Genomic DNA, 18374 nt, shown 5'->3' with positions numbered 1-18374 from the left:
ATTTTCCATTTGGAAGTTTTAAAAATTTGTACCATCTCTCATAAGAATGCAAAATAAGACGGTCACAATCAAAATGAAATGTTTCAATTTTGTTGAAACAAAACGTTTCAACTGACCTGAAACAATTTTTGTAGAAGTTTCTGTCTTACAGCTTCAAAATTTTTCAGTTTTTGTTTAAATTTGGAATGAAGCCAAATTAAAAAAAACAAGAACAAAAAAACCACCACTAGAAATCCTTCGTGAAACATAATTGCATCCTCCACACAATTCTAATAAGCTTCTTGCAGCACAAAATGAAACCCACAGAACTTATATGTAACGCAACCACTGAACACTCATATATTGCAACACCAACGTGCTGTTTGCTGTCAAACTATAGCAGACCAGTATAAACTTCCCATCAATTTTCTCAGTTTACTAGGGTGGTATAGACACGACTTTGCCTCAACTTGTTCCACATTTCACACTGTTTACGTAGCACCATTTTGGTCTTTGACCAGTAGCTACACCAGTTAGATCTCTTTGGCTTATGCATAAAGTTAAGGCAAGTTGTGCGTTACGTTACTACTCTTTTTGTTGCACAGGCCACAGCAACACAATGTAAAGTTATTCTCTTGCATAAGTTTTCCACGGGAAAGGCAAAAGTGTGCAAAACCCCAATTCTTGCTCTGTGTATGGAGACAAGTGGAAGACTATGTAAAGCAGGTAGGACCATGTGGAACCCGAGTATTCACAGGGAGGCATGCAGCAGTCCCAGACTCAACACTGAAGATCTTGAGGCATTCAGTTCGATTGCCTGTCCCGGTACATGGCTTTCAGAGAGGACTTCTCCACTGGCAGTATAGGATGATCATTGGCCATGCCACATGGTTTCCCTCTGTACTCCCCAACATTGGCTGGAGAGAAACAGGGCCCTCTCTCCATCAGCTCTTTCACAATCTGTACCTTTGAGGAGCCTCCTCCAAGGAGCTGACAAGCTCTCCACTGCTCCCTTCTGGGAATACTTGCAGTCCTTTGCTCCCTGCTGCATGATGCAGCATTGGGGCATATAGACCATGACTCATATTTTGAAATACAGAAAGAGGAGAGCTCCTTATATGAAAGCAAGTGGGAAGGGACTTTTAAAATTGTTGCAAAGACAAGTTGTTTACATTTTGCTCGTTTTAGTTTACTATAGTATAGCATATGCTCTCTACACAGGTATAAAAACCCTGTATTTTGGATAATTTCAGATTGACCCCTCCACTCCCATATCAAATGGAGTTTACAGCAACTTAACTGTAAACGTCTCCCAACTTCACTCATACGCACGGTTTCTTTCCTGTTCCTGCAGTTACAAAAAGAGCAGTCTTGAGTGTCGCTACATTCATCCGCTAGCTGCCCTTCCTGCATCTCAGTTAGTGCACTCAACTGTAGGAGTGGCAGATCCAAATTCAAGTCCCTGCTCCAAATCAAAGAGTGAATGGATTTGAACCTGAGCCTCCCACATCCCGGATGAGTGTGCTAAGCACTGGACTAGAGGATCAAAAGGCATTCCACCACCAGGTTGAACAGCAATCAAGTTCCCTGGTAAATCTAGCCTGAACATTTATTTTATTTTTTGCCAAAACTATTTGCCAAATCAGGGTCAAATTCACAAATAGTTTTAGTTGACCTGAGACTGCATTTTTGGGCGAATAAACTAGTCACTCAAAAATGTTTTGTCCAGGGGAACATGTGGATATTTATATTTAGATACTTAGAGTTTACACTCGCCTTAATTGTTAGTGTCTTTAAAAAATGTCTAGACTTCTCTCTAAGCAATTTAGAAAGAGAAGATTTATCATAGCAAAGCTGTTCAGTTCTATTTTTATCCTAAATGTAGCCTATGCCTCAGCCTTGTATTTAAAGGCTCAAAAGTTTTTAAACTGTTAAATCTTCCTTGTTCTTCCTGTACTGAAAAATAATCCGTCTAAAAGGATTATAGTAATCATTAGCTATAGAGATCCATTTTCATGATGCTTTAGTCACCCTTTGATTGGGCAGAATGAAAATAGATGGGTCAAAACCTTTAACCTGCAGGACTTTTCCAAAATATGACTCCTTGGATCCTTCTGCGCTCCCGGAACATGTGCTTATGATCACTGCTTGTATTTACTGCTACTTTCTAGTAATAGTATACCATCAGATTGATTTTTAGAAGCTGCAAACAAATATATTTAAGAATTCAAAGCTGAAAGAAATTTAGGATTCCAATACCATAAAGGGTTTCACTGAAAGAACTGGTAAAATAATGAATTTACTTACTGCGTGTGTATAACAGTTAGCAGCATGTTCATAGCAAGTGGGTTTGTAGCGGCTGTTTGCTGGAGCTGGGTGGTTCATGAACCTGTTCAGATAATCACGGAATACTTTTAGAAAAGTTAACACATCACCACACACAGTAGCATCTAACTTAAATCTGTTAACATGTTAAAAATATAAGCAAAGCGATGTTTTTCTTACAGATATTTTAAACAATCTCAAAGGTATAATATACAATTGAAAACTGACCTAATGAAGAAATTCATTAAATAATTTTTTCTGTGTCCCAGTGTATAGAAGACCAATCCCCTAGACATGGAAGACACTTAGTTTTTCCCATGGCTTGTTCTGTTTTCTTTAAACATACACGAGGTGGCAGCTCTGAAGAATGGCCAGGACTCAAGGGAATACATGTTAAAATAGGAGTAATCCTAGGACCAAGATTTCTTTTATCTAAAGTTGTAACAGTTTTCTCTAGTTCTATGTAGATACAGGAGACTAATCCTTTGGATCATGGCAGCTGAGATACTGGTGTTTCTGTTCCTCTAAGGGGCCTCAACAATTGCCTCTTGAGTGTGTGTGCCTAGTCTTTTAACCTAGTGTTTTTAGCTAAGGTCAAGACTTTGGGTCTGTCATCCAAGTCTAAGACATGTTTTGCTTTTTTGAATGACTGTTTCACTACAGTCTCTTCCCCAGGCCATATGGACCCATAGTATTCAGAAGATCCTGGAGGAAAATGGGGTTTATTCCAAATTAAGATTAGATTCAGAGGAGAGGGAGCATGGCTGAACTCTCTCAACTTTTCCCATAGACAGGGCCGACTCCAGGCACCAGCTTACCAAGCAGGTGCTTAGGGCAGCCACTCTGGAGAGGGGCGGCACGTCCAGCTGTTTGGCAGCAATTCGGCAGACGGTCCCTCACTCCTGCTCGGAGTGAAGGACCTCCTGCTGACTTGCTGCTGCAGATCGCGATCACGGTTTTGTTTGTTTGGCTGCTTGGGGCGGCCAAAACCCTGGAGCCGGTCCTGCCCCTAGAGCATGTTACTTCAGTAGTAGCTTCAGAAAAGTGAGAGCCAAAGGGGATATCAAAGTTCTCGCTGATCATGAACTACTGTTCATCTAGTTCTGATGAAAAATGTTTCCCCATATTTTTTCCAGTTTAACTTCTAAGCAAAATGTAGCATCAGGACACTAAAATAAATCATTCCCAGCAGGTGTTTAATAAATGATATAAATTGCCATATTTTTAGACGGTCCAGATAACTGAAATGTTCAACTTGCCCTTCCATGCTGCGTTACATGTTTCAGTACCAAGCAAGTAATATTTTGCTAGATCTAGAATGAAATGCATTATTTTAAAAGTAAAAAATGTTATATTATAAATGTACACATAGTTTTGAATACCAAAAGTGAGTAGTATTTTTATAGAGCTAGAGCTCTATATAGGTATCCTAATAAGACCAATGAACCAATTTCTAAAGACTTTTCCCTTTAAGACTATACTCCATCTTCTGCCTGCTTAGGACTGCATTCAGATCACAATGGTTTCAAAGTCAAACATACATCTAGATCACATTTCAACAAGTTATGGCAAATATCCTATTGTTTATTTAGAAATTGAAGGATTGCATAGAGCAAGAATAGGTGGTCCTTTTGAAGTGGATGTGAGTATACATCTAAAATAAATAATGCATTTTAATTCTTGAACCAAGAGTCAATCACAAGAGGCTTGTGAATAGAATCAATTGAGGAAACGTAAGAGAATGTTAGAAAAAACTTGCCAGCATAAGCTATGCCAGGGGTCGGCAACGTCTGGCTCGTGGCTCCCCAGGGTAAGCACTCTGGCAGGCCTGGCCAGTTTATTTACCTGCTGACACGGCAGGTTCGGCCGATCATGGCCCCCACTGGCCGCGGTTCGCCGTCCCGGGCCAATGTGGGCGGCGAGAAGCGGCGCGGGCGAGGGATGTGCTGGCTGCGGCTTGCCGCCGCCCCCATTGGCCCGGGACGGCGAGCCGCGGCCAGTGGGGGGCTGTGATCGGCCGAACCTGCCGCATCAGCAGGTAAATAAACTGGCCCGGCCCGCCACGGTGCTTATCCTGGCGAGCCGCGTGCCAAACGTTGCCAACCCCTGAGCTATACTCTTCTGAGAGCAGCTGGAAAAACCCTGTGTCACATAAAACTGCAGACACAGGCAACAAGACCAGAACCAATAGGCAAATATTCCCTGTATCATTTTAAAACCTTTTTTTAAAGCTATACACAAATAGGGAAATTTAATGTTCAAGAAGAAACGTCCTACTAACTTACTCTCCCGTCGGTCTATATCCATCTTGTCTTAAACTTATACTAAGTCCCTTGGGACGGGGATCCTCTTTTTGTTCAGTGCCTAGCACAGTGGGGTTCTGGTATGGGGCCCCTAGGCACTACAGTAATACAAAACAATAGTTAGTAATAATTATTCCAAGTAGATCATTTTGTACCAATAACCAGTAACACCCAAATGGGTTTCTCAGGCTTTCACTGGTACCCAGCAGGAAACAGAATCATGAATGCACAGGCCCCCGACTTCCCAATGGGTACTTATATGTTCAGAGCTCAAAACTGCTTCATAATGCAAGTCCTGTTTATAATGCAAGCACTTTGTTTTTCTTAAGTCAAGAGTCCTATTTTAATACCATCCATTTACTGTGCTGTGACGTCAGACCAGGCCAATCTTAGCAGCTGAAGTTGTGGTATTTGGAAGCTAGTTCTTTTGACCAAATATAGAGTCCTATTTGTGAAATAGAAAATAGTGACAAATATTTTGATCTATTCATAATGACAATCAGTGCAAGTTAACATTGAAACTCTGGGTGCCAATGCTTTTTATTCATGTATACTAAACTGATAAATAAGGAATCCTGCAAAGACTGATAAATTGAGCAGGATATCAAAATAAAACTCCCCTTCTAAACTGGTCCATTAACAAATACAATCTCTACATAAAGTTGCATTTTCTGAGTTCCCTAGAGAGGCATAACAAAATGTAATGATTATTCACACACCAGAGAATACTGAACATTTATGCCAAATTGCAGTGAACTATACTAACTCCTAAATCAATGAGGAATTTAGCAGACTTACACCTGTTCTTAGTCTCTAGAACAACCGTAGGATTGCAATCAGAGGTAAACAGATTTCCAGGACATTTGGAAAATGGAATTAATGCCTGGTTGCCTATCTTTATTTATTCAACAACTGTTAAAGATTATCTGAACGTCGTCTAGAGGGAGCCCAACAGTTCACTCAGTTTTGTTTCCACGTTGGGGAAATAGTTAAAAATAAAGCATCTGTTAGGTTAGCCTCGTGTTCAGGATTAGATTGCTCCTGGACAGTTAAGTGGATTCAAAACCACAGGAGACATCTTTCCATTGATTACATCTGGGATGATTTTACAAAATTTCTCCATAGACCACACTGGTACCTTTGAGGCCTTATTATATGTAGAAACAAAAGGAATAATTATATCTTGAGAGTTAACTTTAAAGCTTTGCTTATTTCAGGATTTGGAATGTTAACTACTTCAGTTGTTTTGAGCTATTCGTGATTTACAAGAGTTTAAGATGGTTAATGGGATACCACAGTACAAGTTTAAATTAAATTATAGTTTTATAACTCAGTGAAAATAAAGAAAATCATCTGCACAGGAGATAGATTCATAGATTCTAGGACTGGAAGGGACCTCGAGAGGTCATCGAGTCCAGTCCCCTGCCCGCATTGGGTGAATGCATTACCAGATCCTCTAAAGACTGGATGAACTTAAATGACTTTAATGGGACTGGGTTAGATACAGACTTTCACTAAGGCCCCCATCTCCAAGAGAGTTGGCTGGTATACCATAAACTAGTGGAGACTAGACTGGTATTGCTTATACCAGTGGGTAGACAGCTTATAGCAGGAAAAGAGTTCTTTTGCCCGTATAGCTTATACTAGTTTCCCCAAATGAAATCAACTATAGCAGCAAAGAACTTTTTTGCTGGTATAAACTGCATCTATACTAATGCTTTCTGCCAGTATAAATGTGTTGTAAAGAATCACACCCCTAACCAACATAATGACACTGGCTAAAAGCCCTGTTGTAGAACTGGCCTCCGAGTTTGGAGATCTTCACACACATGGAGTCTGTTTCTTTAGACAAGATTCTAGAAGCTTGTTTGAATGTTTCCACTTGGTGGACACATTGACAGCACAGTAGAGAATTTCAGCGCTCTTTAGCAAGAATCTTATTGGAAGAGCAGCATTACTGAGCTACTAAATGGGAACTGAGCCCTACCCTTTTTCTACCATAGATGATTGTCTCACAGGATTGTGTTTTTAGGGAGGGGCTCATCCATATAGTGACAGAGATCCTAATGTGTCTACAAATGCTTTGTTTAAACATCAAGGAAAACAAATGAGTTTGGGGATAATAAACATCAGAGCTCTGCTTTGGATCTTGGAAAGGTTCGAAAAATTTGCACTTCTACTGTGCCTTTAATGGGAGGATTTCAAAGCACTGCATCCCCTATCAGCTTTAGGTGTGACACCCCCATTCCTCCTTTGTGAAAAAAGTGGATACCTCAGTGTCACCACAAGAATTACTAGGTCACACTGACTCCCATTCTAGATTTCCAAGAAGACCAACATTTACAAGTACACCGGACCCTCACTAGAACACGCGTCTATATAGCATGAATTTGCATATAACGCGATTGTGCCCATGGATCCCAAATTTAATTAATTTATTTAATTACAATTCATTTTAACGCAGTCTCTACTATAACATGGTCTCAAATCCCACGTTCTAGCAAGGGTCTGGTGTATTTCCTTACAGTTATCAAACAAAACAAAAAAAAAATACTCCAAGAAATACACAAACCAAATATTAGTGTAAAGCGAATTTAAAGAAAATGGTGAAATAATTTTTCTACAACACAAGACTAGTGCCTTAGGAGCACTAGGCAAGTTACAGCAACTAGTATAATTTTGTTTATAAGGAGGAATTGACTGGAAGAGAGTCTAGTTTATCTAGTATCTAGATTTAATGTTTTTTATATCGTACGTAGGTCAGCCACTTCCCTTCATGACAAGAATCTCCTCCAACTCCCAAAGTGCAGTGAAATGTGGACACTTCCTTACTGGGCAACCTTCTGTCTTGTATCCACAAGCATCTATAATTGTACCAAGTACAGGTATGCTCCACATTTACAGACTGCATTTCTTAAACAACTAGTTTGTTGGTCCCTTAAGTGGTCATTCAAGACAGGCCATGCTCTACAGCAATTTTATTGTGGCACATATGGCTTTTTTTGCCCCTGGGAAGTGCTCATAATTATCCAATCTTGAATGGAGAGTTTGTTGCCATGTCGCAAGTTTCATTATGTGTTGAGAAAGTTCTGCTATTTATTTTGGTTCAGTGTAGGCAGAAACTGGGCCAAAGAGAGAAAAGGTTACTTTTAAAGATTACATACTCATCAAAAACGAACATGTGGTTTTGACATCTACTGTGAAAGATCAGCTCAGACAACTATTCCTGTATGTAAAAGTTAAAAGCTATACTGTAGCACTGAGACAGATAGAAGAATTGATTTCCTGACCCGATATGCCATGTTAAAGGTGACCTTGAGATGCTTGTTCCTTAAGTCAGTTGGGATTGGGAACATCATGCACAAGATTGCGCTGTTTCTCCTGTGGGAATGCTGCTGCTTTTTGTTCCCTAAAATCATGAATGTTGCAGTGATGATGATACTGGTTATCTCTAATATTGGGTTAGCAGGAAAATGTGCCACTTTAAAAAAAAGAAAAAAGGTACTGTACTGGCAAGAGGGATTCAGATTTAAAGAGGGAGAATACATGAAAAGTTTATATGCTGTATTCAGACTAAGTCATATGTTCAAAAGTGAGGGTCGGGAGGTTTGAATCTTCAAATTTACACTTAGGAGAAACTTTCCTAGGCTATATCTACACCGGGCACCTTACAGCACACTAACCACTCACTCCTGCCGATAAAATAAGTCCCCAACGAGGGGCGGTAGCTTTATCGGCAGGACACCATCTCCCGCCAACATAGCACTGTCCACCTGTCCATACTGGCACTTTTTGTCGGCAAAACTGGTCAGTCAGGGATGTGTTTTTTCCCCCCACACCAATGACCCACAAAAGTTTTACTGACAAAAGTGCAGTGTAGACATAGCCTTAAGCTGAACAAATAGACCTCAAAATATAAATAAAAACAATGAATATGCCAGGCAGATGAGGGGGGGGGCAGGGGGGAAATAAAAAACAAAACGCAGCACCAAGGAATGCACAGTAATAGTTTACAAGAAAACCCAGTTAGCTTTAGTTATCTGTTACACCAAGAGAATCCATAAATGTTTTCCAGTGTAAGACTCTTGAACAGTAAAGATATACTGTTCTTATAGTAGTTCTTTTATTATTAGAGCCAATATAATTAAGATTGTAAAACAAACAGTTTCCAGGATAGGACACTGGGGCTCTGCTTAGGCACGCGCACACACACACACACACACACACACACACACACGGTATCTTGTGTTAAGGTTATTTTTTAACTGCGGAGCACAGAAGTCATACACCGAGGGCATGTCTACGCTACAGAACTTTGGTTGATGCAAGCTATGCCAGTGTAAAGCCATTGCAGTTAAGATATGGCTTGTGCATGTGCCTACTGAGTTCCTTGCACCAGCAGTGCACATACTCACCAGCAGTGCTGGCGTTGATGCACAATGTGGTGCAGCACGGGCGGATATCCCAGTGTGCAACTTGCCATTGTGCAGCCTCTTTTGGGAAATTCAGGCACTGTATGGTTGGGCAGAAATGAGTGACGTAAGGGGGTCTAGTAGTGAAGGGTCAAGTTCTGATCATGCAACTTTCTCCATCCTATTATGCCATTTCTATCCCATAACATTTGTGCCTTTTGTAAAAGCCCCACAAACCCATGCAGTACTAGTCACTGTCCACCATCTCTGACAGAAGCAGGGAGTCCACACAGCTCTGCACTACTGTCATGAGCGTTGCAAACACAAACGCACGATCCTCTGGTGTTGGCAGAGCCACAAAAAGAACCATAGCTGCGAGCAACGTGATAATTTCATGGAGTACAGCTTGCTGTGGGACTTAGTAAAAACCAATTCAAGGTTGCTGGTGGTGTTCATGAAGCAGCTACAGATGGTTTAGTGTGGCTTCTGGACCTGAGAAACAAGTAGGATTGAATCATAAAGCAGGTTTGGGATGACCAGTAGAGGCTGCAGAACTTTTGAGTTGTGAAAGGCCACATTCCTGGAGCTGTGGGCCGAGCTTACCCCAGCCCTCCAGCACAGGGACAGCAGAATGAAAGCTGCATAGTCAAGTTGAGAACTGAATGACAATCACACTGGGGAAGCCTGCAATGTTGGATTGCTGCTGATACATGGGAAATCATTTTGGAGTTGGAAAATTCACCATGAGGGGCTGATGTTATTCAAGTGTTCAATTTTGCGGTGCTTGTTGTACCTTTATAATTATTATGGTGTTTGTCACTGATCCCATGAGTTCTGTTGCCCTGTACAATAACTAACAGTGGGTGCTTTCAGTTGTGCTAGGCATTATGTTGTGAAATAAAAGATACATTATGTTCTCAAAAATAGATTTTATTGGGTACCAAAGCCAGTGCATAGAAATTATATGCAATTTAAAAAACCTCAAATAATTAGTTCCTTTTAATTTATTTCAAAAACAAACACAGGGAAAGAACATTCAGGTCCATTTCAGCTACACAGACAACAATCATGGCTCCCTCAGGTCAGGATGTGAAGCTGTGGTTGTCCTTACTGTCTCCCAGTGTGGAGTGGCAGGGGTAGGGATGCAGCCCTGATGCCATGTGGAACATTGGAGAGCATGGGGGGGAAGGGGTGTACAAGAATTTCGTTTTAGCACCTCCCATTGACTGCAAAGGGAGGCAAGTCCAGGCTTGTTGATCCTGCAGGCCCCCCAGAGGGTTTGCAGGATCTGTGTTTTGTGCTGAAGAAGCCTCATTATGCCCTGGTGCATCTGCCTCTCCTTTTCCTGATGGGCCTGTCTCCTGCCCACCCTTTCCTTCTCCATCGAGTCTCTTCTTTCTCTTCCTTATCTAGCTCAAGCATTCCACAGGTGTGGAGGGGGACCCCTGAAGGCCACAATGGCAGGAGCTACAGCTAACACACACAGAGGTATCATTGTAATAGTCAAAATGGAAAGTGTACGTTTTGTTTCAGAACTCCCTTCCCTTGCTGCCCTCAGGTTTTAAACAAGACACGCTTATTGACACTGCTTGGGCACAGCTCCATGCTCCAATTCCAGCCATCGTGAGCGTGGGCGGCCAGAGGGAATAGAAATGAGGAGGGAATTGTTTGGTTGCATGAAACAATACAAGTATAGGGCAATGGCAGTGACTACAGGCACTATATTCTACAGGCAGTGGTGATTTTAGCTGAACTGTCCTCTGAGGGTAACGAAAAGGCACAGAGAGCACAGTTGTGGCTGGTGACCCGAAACCACCCAGGCCTGTATGTTGCTAGCTGTCAACTGCAATGATGTCTGCCAAAGTCATCGCAGAGTGGAGTGGGACTGTGTCCTACCACAGAGGAAGAAATAAGGCAGTCATCCCCAGAAACCTGCAGGAGAGGATTGCAGAGCAGTTCCATGGAAGCATCGTTGAGATCTTTCAGGACGATTCAAGGACATCCATGTGTACGTAAACAAACTGCTCCACGGGTCCCCTACCCTCTGCCTATCTCTAGTGGGGAATGAAAAGCAGATCACTCCACCTCTTTTTGTTGTACCACTACTTCTTCTAGTATGAGGAAAATAATAAGTCAATAGATGGACCTTGCTACATTGGGGTCAGGCACCATCAGTACTTTACCTGTAATGGGAAATGCATACACACATTTATCTTGCAGCAGGCTCCCCTGTGCTTGACGGCCTGGACTGTGGAGGAGTCTCAAACAGGTCCTGGCTTTCAGCATGGCTGGACTCCTCAGTCACATGTTATGTATCCGCCGCCTCCTCCTGGCTGTTCATGCAGAGGTCTGTGTGTCCAGTTCCTTGGAGGTACCCACGGTGCTCTGTGGGGTGCTGGTGGGGTGTCCGCAAAGCATGGCATGCATGTCGTTTTAAAAGCGGCATGTCTGTGGCTCAGCACTGGATCGACTGCTAGCCTCGCAGCATGCCTGCCGTAGTTCCTTCACTGTAATGCAGCTCTGTTGCTGATCCCTGTTGTTCCCCTTCGCCCACATCCCCTATGCAATCTGCTTGCAGACGTCGATGTTTCTATGCCTGCCGTATAACTGTGCCTGCACAGCCTCTCCCCTCCCCGCCCCCCATGGGCCCAGGAAATCCATTACCTCCCATCTACTCCAGGCAGCAGCGCATCTAGAGCGTGTAGACGGCGTGGTCAGTTGCACCCAAGGGGAAGCTGCTAGCTGTGCTCACCAAGCTAGGCAATCAGGAAAAAGTATTACAAAATGGTGAAGGGTTTTTTAAGGGGGGGTGGGGGTGGCTTCCACTCTCTGCTGACCCTTGGGAAGCAGAGTTCACAATTGTGACCAGAGCCGTCAGCGTCAGGCATCGCGGGACAGTTGCTGGCGGACTGTTAGAGTTGACGTAAGTCACACAGTATCTACACGGACACTGCACGGCTCTCAGTACATTGAGCATAGTTCAGCGCTGTTTGAGAAGACGGTGTAACAGGGTGCTTACATTGGCCAGACACAAAATTTAAACGTAGGCACATGCAACTAGGCAGCTTACGTTGACCTAACTTTGTAGCGCAGACCAAGCCCAAGTCATTCAGGTCCATCAGGTAAACACATGGACTTGAAAAGGAGTTGCAAGAGAGAATTTGTAACATGTTTATATGATCAACACTAACTGCTATTTTAGGGATTTTATAGCCCATTAGGAAAATGACACATAGGGTTCCTGGTTTTCTTGATTGTTTGGTGTACTAGACCTTAGTGTTTATGAAAGTAATGGACTAATAATGCTAATTAGAAACAGACATTCTGCAGATTGGGCTGGGGAAGCTTCCCCCAGTTCAAGCTCTGCTGAAGGAAATCAATTTTGACATGAGACTCCCTTAGATCGGTTACCAGTCAATTGTATCAATCAAGGCAATGTGAAAGCATTGCAATATGTATAAAGTACGTTTGAAGGCATCCAAGCTTTAAAATGAAGTATTCATCAAACTAAAATGGCCTTGGAGCAAAGGCAAACCAAATCCTTTACATCTTCAATGTAGAATCCCACATGAGGACAAGCATCTTCATTTTACAGACAGGGAAAGTAATGAACGGGGGGGAGGGGGCAAGTGGCTTGGGCAATTCATACTAACATCTTCATCTTAAGGTTTACACACACACACACACACACACACACACACACACACTTTCGGCCTAAAGTATCTGACAGACTTTTAAATAAAAAACAGAGTAACCAATTAGATTAGTGAAAGGACAGAACTCATCTGAAGTTTTTAATGTAAAATTCTTGTTCATTTCCCATCAGACTGCCTTGTACACGGTGTTCTGTATTTCAAATGTGAATTATATAGAATTAAATAGTCCTGTGTTAAGGGGAAGATTTTTTTTTTTTTTTTAAACTGTACCATGGACCACAATGAGTTTGGAAGACAGTATGAGGACTATTGTAGCCAAGACACTACTTCACAATTCGATCTTATTTTTTCTGTAATCAGACCGGTGGCCCATCTAATTGTACACTCAACATTGTGTTGAACACTGGGTTACATCTAAAGCTGTAGTAAGAAACACATCGACAAGAAACCTGCCCATTTTGCAATATATTCTTGACTTCATCTAGTGATCAATGTAAGCTTTGAAACATGAAGTGAGAGCACCTTCTAGTTCTCATCTTAGCTAAGTAACTCTGTATGATGTTATTCACACAATAGTCCAATTTTGTAATCTTTTAGAGGTAAATATTTTTCAGTATTTAGTTTCATAGACCAAGTTACTTTAAGCCTCTGGTATTTCCTTTCATCCATTTTAAATGTGTTGCCTTTTTGTTTTACTTGGTGCCCTTCTGTTTTTGTATAACTAGAAACCCAAGTAGGAGGTCTGAATGGCCTTTTATAAAATAAATAAATCCATGATTGACAGAGTCTGAGAAAATACACTGGCAGGAACAAACCAGCATTAGCAGGGGAATCGATTAAATGGAATTCCACATTTAGATACCAAGGTAATAGTTTTAAGGAACTAAACAGACTAGACAACCCAAGCGGGGGGAAGGAAGAGTGATTTCCATTGTTCCATTCATTGTTTTATTTTTCTCTAAATAAAGATACAAATAAAATTAAAAAAAAAGTCAGTTCTGCATCAAGTTTAATGTTCATAATCTACCTGGCAGCTGTTTCTACTTCCCTCCATCTTTTCCCAGAATAAAAGAAAATAAATGAAATCCCTTCACCAAATAAAACCACCACACTGATCACTGTTTGAGATGTTATTGACTACCACACAGAATTATTTTAGAGGCAAGAGAATTCAGAATGCTTCAAAACATGTATCAGCACAGAATTAGATTGCTTCCATTTGTCACATTCAACATTAGATATAATAAATAACACTGTTCACAGGTAGTATGAACTCTGAAGCCAACATAACATGGTCATAAAGTCTTCTTGAAATAAGCGAATGCTGAAAGTTAACCCAAGCCCACAATATGCTCACAATCTCCATTATAAAAATAGAGGCCTGCTGTTTTATATTTCCCTATGGCCTAATCTAAAATTCATTGCTACATGCGCCTCAATATCCCCAGATTTCTGGAAATTGCAAAGTAAAGGCGTGTTAAGGTGGCAGAGCTCAAAATGTGAAAATAATGGGGATGGGGCTGGGAAAGAATAGATGACACTCATGTAATGCTGCAGCACATGTCTGAGCTGGGGAGCTTAACAAAACAAGTATATCAAAACAGGCATGGGCAATGTAGACAAGCTCTCTCCCCTCAGGTCTACTTTAGGTTTGATTTCTTTGAGCTTTCAATCTTTGCCTTTCGGTTTACTTGCTCAAAAGTAAAAAGTTATTGTAATTCTGCAAGAGACTGCGACGGTGTACCTCCTTGGGGGGGGGGAGAAATACACCAGAGGTCCTACACACTTGGGAGTCTCACTGTCATTCAAAACTTCACCTTCATTGTACCTGATGTTAGAATAATGAAGCACCTGAAAACCCAAATACTTATGTAAGTACCCGGGATCTATTGTTCCTTGAACTGACCCATTTTTGGAAGGGAGGGGACAAGAACAAGGAATGAGGCCAGCATTCTAATTCTGTCTGCTAATGGACATCTAATTGTCGTATGCAGTGTAGTTATACCTGTGCTGGTCCCAGGAAATTAGAGACACAATAAGGGTGAGGTAATTTCTTTTATAGGGCCAACTTCTGTTGGTGAGAGAGAAGTTTTGGAGCCATGCAGAAGCTCTTCTTCAGGTCTGAGCGACTAGGGTGGCTTGAACACTTCAACATCTGTTGGTGAGAGGGAGAGAAGTTTTTAAGCCACCCTAATCGCTCAGACCTGAAGAAGAGCTTCTGCGTGGCTCCAAAATTTGTCTCTCTCACCAACAGATGTCGATCCAATAAAAGATATTACCTCACCCTCCCTGTTTCTCTAAAAGACATCTAAAGAAGCCGGCAGGGATTGAAAATATCCCCATATACGTAAGGCTCCGCAACCACATCAGAGCACAAAAGACCACACTCTTTGCTTGTCCCTTGCCAACCCTTCTCCTCCTGCCACGCGTTCTGCAGCGTAAAGCAGCCAAAACAAACCGCTAGACATAATAATCCCAAAGCACCCTATACCCTACAGTCCCCACGGCCAGTCATTCCCGAGACCAGAGCATTTCTAGGTTGGAAATTCCCCTGCCAGCGGCTGCACACGCAGGGAGAGCTGGCGGAGTCCAACCAAAGATGAACCTGTGACAAAGCATCCCACCGGATGCGTGACCCTTCACCCACTTAAAAGGGGAAGGGGGGGGATCTCATCCCTGCCTGCGATCTAGTGCCTTTTTGGAGACACGCTGGCTCCTCATCTCTCCTGCCGGCCGGTGTATCCCGGCACAGCCCAGGGCCCGTTTCCCAGGAGGGAAGGGACTGGCTCCCCAGTGACAGATGCAGCCCATGGGGGGCTGGCGGCGCTTTGCATGCAGCTACGGGGGGGGGGGGGGGGTTCTAGCCCTGGAATTTAAACCCCTCCAAACACACCCGGTCCCCCCCAAAGACTTCAGCAATGGGCCCCCCGCCCCGCCCATGCTCCAGTATTTGGGGCTGGGGGAGGCAGGTATCAGACCCCCCCAGGAGGGGGCGCACAGACCCCAGGAGGGTGGGGCCGGGGGATGCGGGCACCAGCCCCGGGGGCGGCGTGGGGAGCCCCGGGCCCCGCCTGCCGGCTGGGGGGTCCCCCCGGGGATGGGCGCTCGGCCCCGGGCTCACCTCCGCAGCCTCTCCTGGAGCAGCCGCATGGGTCCTGGGCGCCGGGCGGGCGGGGGGTCGGGCCGGGGGGCTGCGGGCGGCTCCTGCGGCGGCGAGGGCCGGGGTCCGGGCCCTCATTGGCTTGCGAGCCCCGCGGCCCGGAGCGCCGGCCGGCCGGCAGCGGCGTGTGCGGGAGAGACGGAGCCGGCGGCACACGCGGGGGGAGGCGCTCGGGGCTGCCGCTTTATCCGGCCCCTCGGCCCGGGCTTCCCTCCGCCCCATCCCCGCCCACAGCGCCGGCGCCGTCCCGCCCCTGTGGGCGCCGGGCCAAGGAGGGAGCGAAGGCGGAGACGCGGCCCGGGCGGGGGGTCCATAGGGCTCCCCGCAGAGCCTCCCCGCGCAGAGGCTAAACCTGCCCGCGGCGCCTTCCGCGCTACAGTGGAAACCCCAGGCTGGCAGCCCGCGGGAGTCCCCGGCCGAAAATCAGACCCCGTTTTAGTCCAGCGGCCAGGGGGGCGCTGCTGTGTAATAAGCACATCCTGGTACCAAGCTGGGTTTCCTTTTTCAGAATGGAAGAAGAAGAAGAAAACCCGTGTACTGGCTGACACGTGGGATTCCCTTCGTGTGTGTGTGTGTGTGTACACACACACACACACACACACACACACACTCTCTCTCTGTTAAAAAGAAAGCCAGGCTGGACCTGAGCACAATTGTTTCTTAGGTGAGGAGAGAAGCAGGGAGGCTGGGACTAGAAGTACTGCAGCACCCCCTGGCTTAAAGTGGTTTCCATCATATACAGGATTTAGTTTTGTTCAATGGTTCTCTGCACCCCCACTATAAAAATGGTTTTAGTGCCGCTGGGGAGAAGGAAGAAAGTAAAAGGGGAAAATGTAAGATAGGAGACGGTCAGGTGCTGGGCGAAGAGCCTAAACAGAATAGTTGTAAGGGTGGATGAAGGACTGGAAGGGGAAAGTAAGAGAGGAGAGCTAGGACAGGCAGCTGAAAAAGAGGCCAGGGCTGAATCAGAAAGGATAGTGGTGTCAGTCCCTTTGTTTTAATTTAGTTGCCCCAGGAAGCAGTAAACTTAAGACGATGAATCTTCTTGACTCCAAGAACAATGTACTTGTCTATAAAAAGGTGAGATACCATCACCATAACAGAAACAATGGAGAGAAGATAGCGTGGCCTCGGACATGGTGCGCCCAGAGCAGTTTGGCTTCTGTTCCCAGTTCTGCTACAGAGCTGCTGTGTGACACTGGGCAGATTGCTTCACTTTTCTGTACCTCTGTTTTCCCTCCCACTCTTGTCTTGTCTATTGTGATTATAGCCTTTTCCAAGCAGGGATTGCCTCTAAATATGTTTGTACGCTATTTAGTATGTTGGAAACAGTAGGCAGCGCTGTAACAGAAAACACAACATTCCATTTAAAACTTACCAAATACTATGAAGGGGGAAGATGTACGACTTCTCACAAGCTCCCGCCTTTCATTAAAGAATCTAAGGCCTTGTTTATGCTTGGGATTGCATGGAAAGTGACCAAGGCAAGCCACTGGTGTAGACACCTACGCTATGATGCAGTTTATTCTACTTTTAAGGTGGAGTGAGCTGCAGTGGTGCAGATCACACCTTTCTCATTTACAGCAAGGGTTTTCATCAGGGCAGGTACACAAATCCTCAGTGTGGATGGACAACATCTAAGCTTTCTTTAAAAAAAGGGGAAGGGAGAGGAATGGCAAGTTTATCTCTTGTAGTTGAAAAGAAAACCTTCAAATTGCCAAATGGGTTTAGCCACTGCAGATTAATTTTCCTGTGTTTGCAGACAGCCTAAAATAATTTCAAGCTCTATGAGTGGCCCCTATTAATCTCAGGTTTTAACAATGTTGACATTTAATTTGAACATGAATTAACTATTTCACTGCAAATCAGCACATAAGAGATAGAGGTTCGTAGTATGAAAATCTACCCAATTTACATGTGTGACACTGGGAAGTTGCTTCACTTTTCTGTACCTCTGTTTTCCCTCCCAACTTCTTTTCCTACTAATCAATAAGGGGCAAAGGTGAAGGAGCATAGCAAGGCATCGTGAGCTCCAGAAAGGGAATGCTAAACCCAAAGAGCCCATCAGAATACATGGTCATATTTTGAATACCTGCACAGTCTAAGAGTAGCAGCACTGCTTTCCCGCACAACACCCTACCGTCTGTGATGGTTTTCCTCTGTTGCTCCCATAGCAAGTTTGCATACTGAAAGTATGAAGAAAGTACAGGAAACTGTCATGACATTGCTGCATCATCAGACTGTGGCTGTGAGCAGAGCACAATGTGTGGAGCCCAAGGAGGGTAAAGCAGAAAGCATGTGTGAACGGTATAAAATGTATCCAGTCAGACGGTGACCCTCAAATCCCTCTTGGTACGTCATTGGGTATTCTGCCCACATCCTCTCTAATCCTCTTTCTTCTTAGCTGCTGCTTCTTTTGTCATCTCCTCTTATAGTCTCTGCTTCATCTTTTCCCCTGCTGCCTCCTTATATTTGAACTAGCCTTCTAGACTCCCCATGTGGCACACCGACTTGTCTTTCTTCAAGTTTCTCAAAACTG

The 18374-nt window shown here is 43.9% G+C and overlaps 1 protein-coding gene across 2 annotated transcripts in view; it reads right to left on the bottom strand.

The window, feature by feature from the left end:
• The window catches only part of MMD (monocyte to macrophage differentiation associated), a 28223-nt gene extending 12224 nt beyond the window's left edge, over positions 1–15999 (bottom strand). The window contains exons 1-3 of one of the 2 annotated variants that reach the window (XM_054047749.1): positions 7898–8358; positions 4590–4705; positions 2287–2368 (exon numbers count right to left, since the gene is read on the bottom strand). In XM_054047749.1, coding sequence (XP_053903724.1) covers positions 2287–2368; positions 4590–4705; positions 7898–8155 — 456 coding nt within the window. In that variant the 5' untranslated portion in view covers positions 8156–8358. Of the gene's footprint in view, positions 1–2286; positions 2369–4589; positions 4706–7897; positions 8359–15796 lie in introns of those variants that run through there. The other variant, XM_054047748.1, reaches the window with a different exon arrangement.
• Positions 16000–18374: the final 2375 nt, after the last annotated feature.

This window comes from Malaclemys terrapin, chromosome 13 (assembly GCF_027887155.1).
Source record: "Malaclemys terrapin pileata isolate rMalTer1 chromosome 13, rMalTer1.hap1, whole genome shotgun sequence".
NCBI classification, from domain to species: Eukaryota; Metazoa; Chordata; order Testudines; family Emydidae; genus Malaclemys; species Malaclemys terrapin.
The sequence above is the reverse complement of the archived record's forward strand: the minus strand, read 5'-3'. Positions and strand labels throughout refer to the sequence as shown.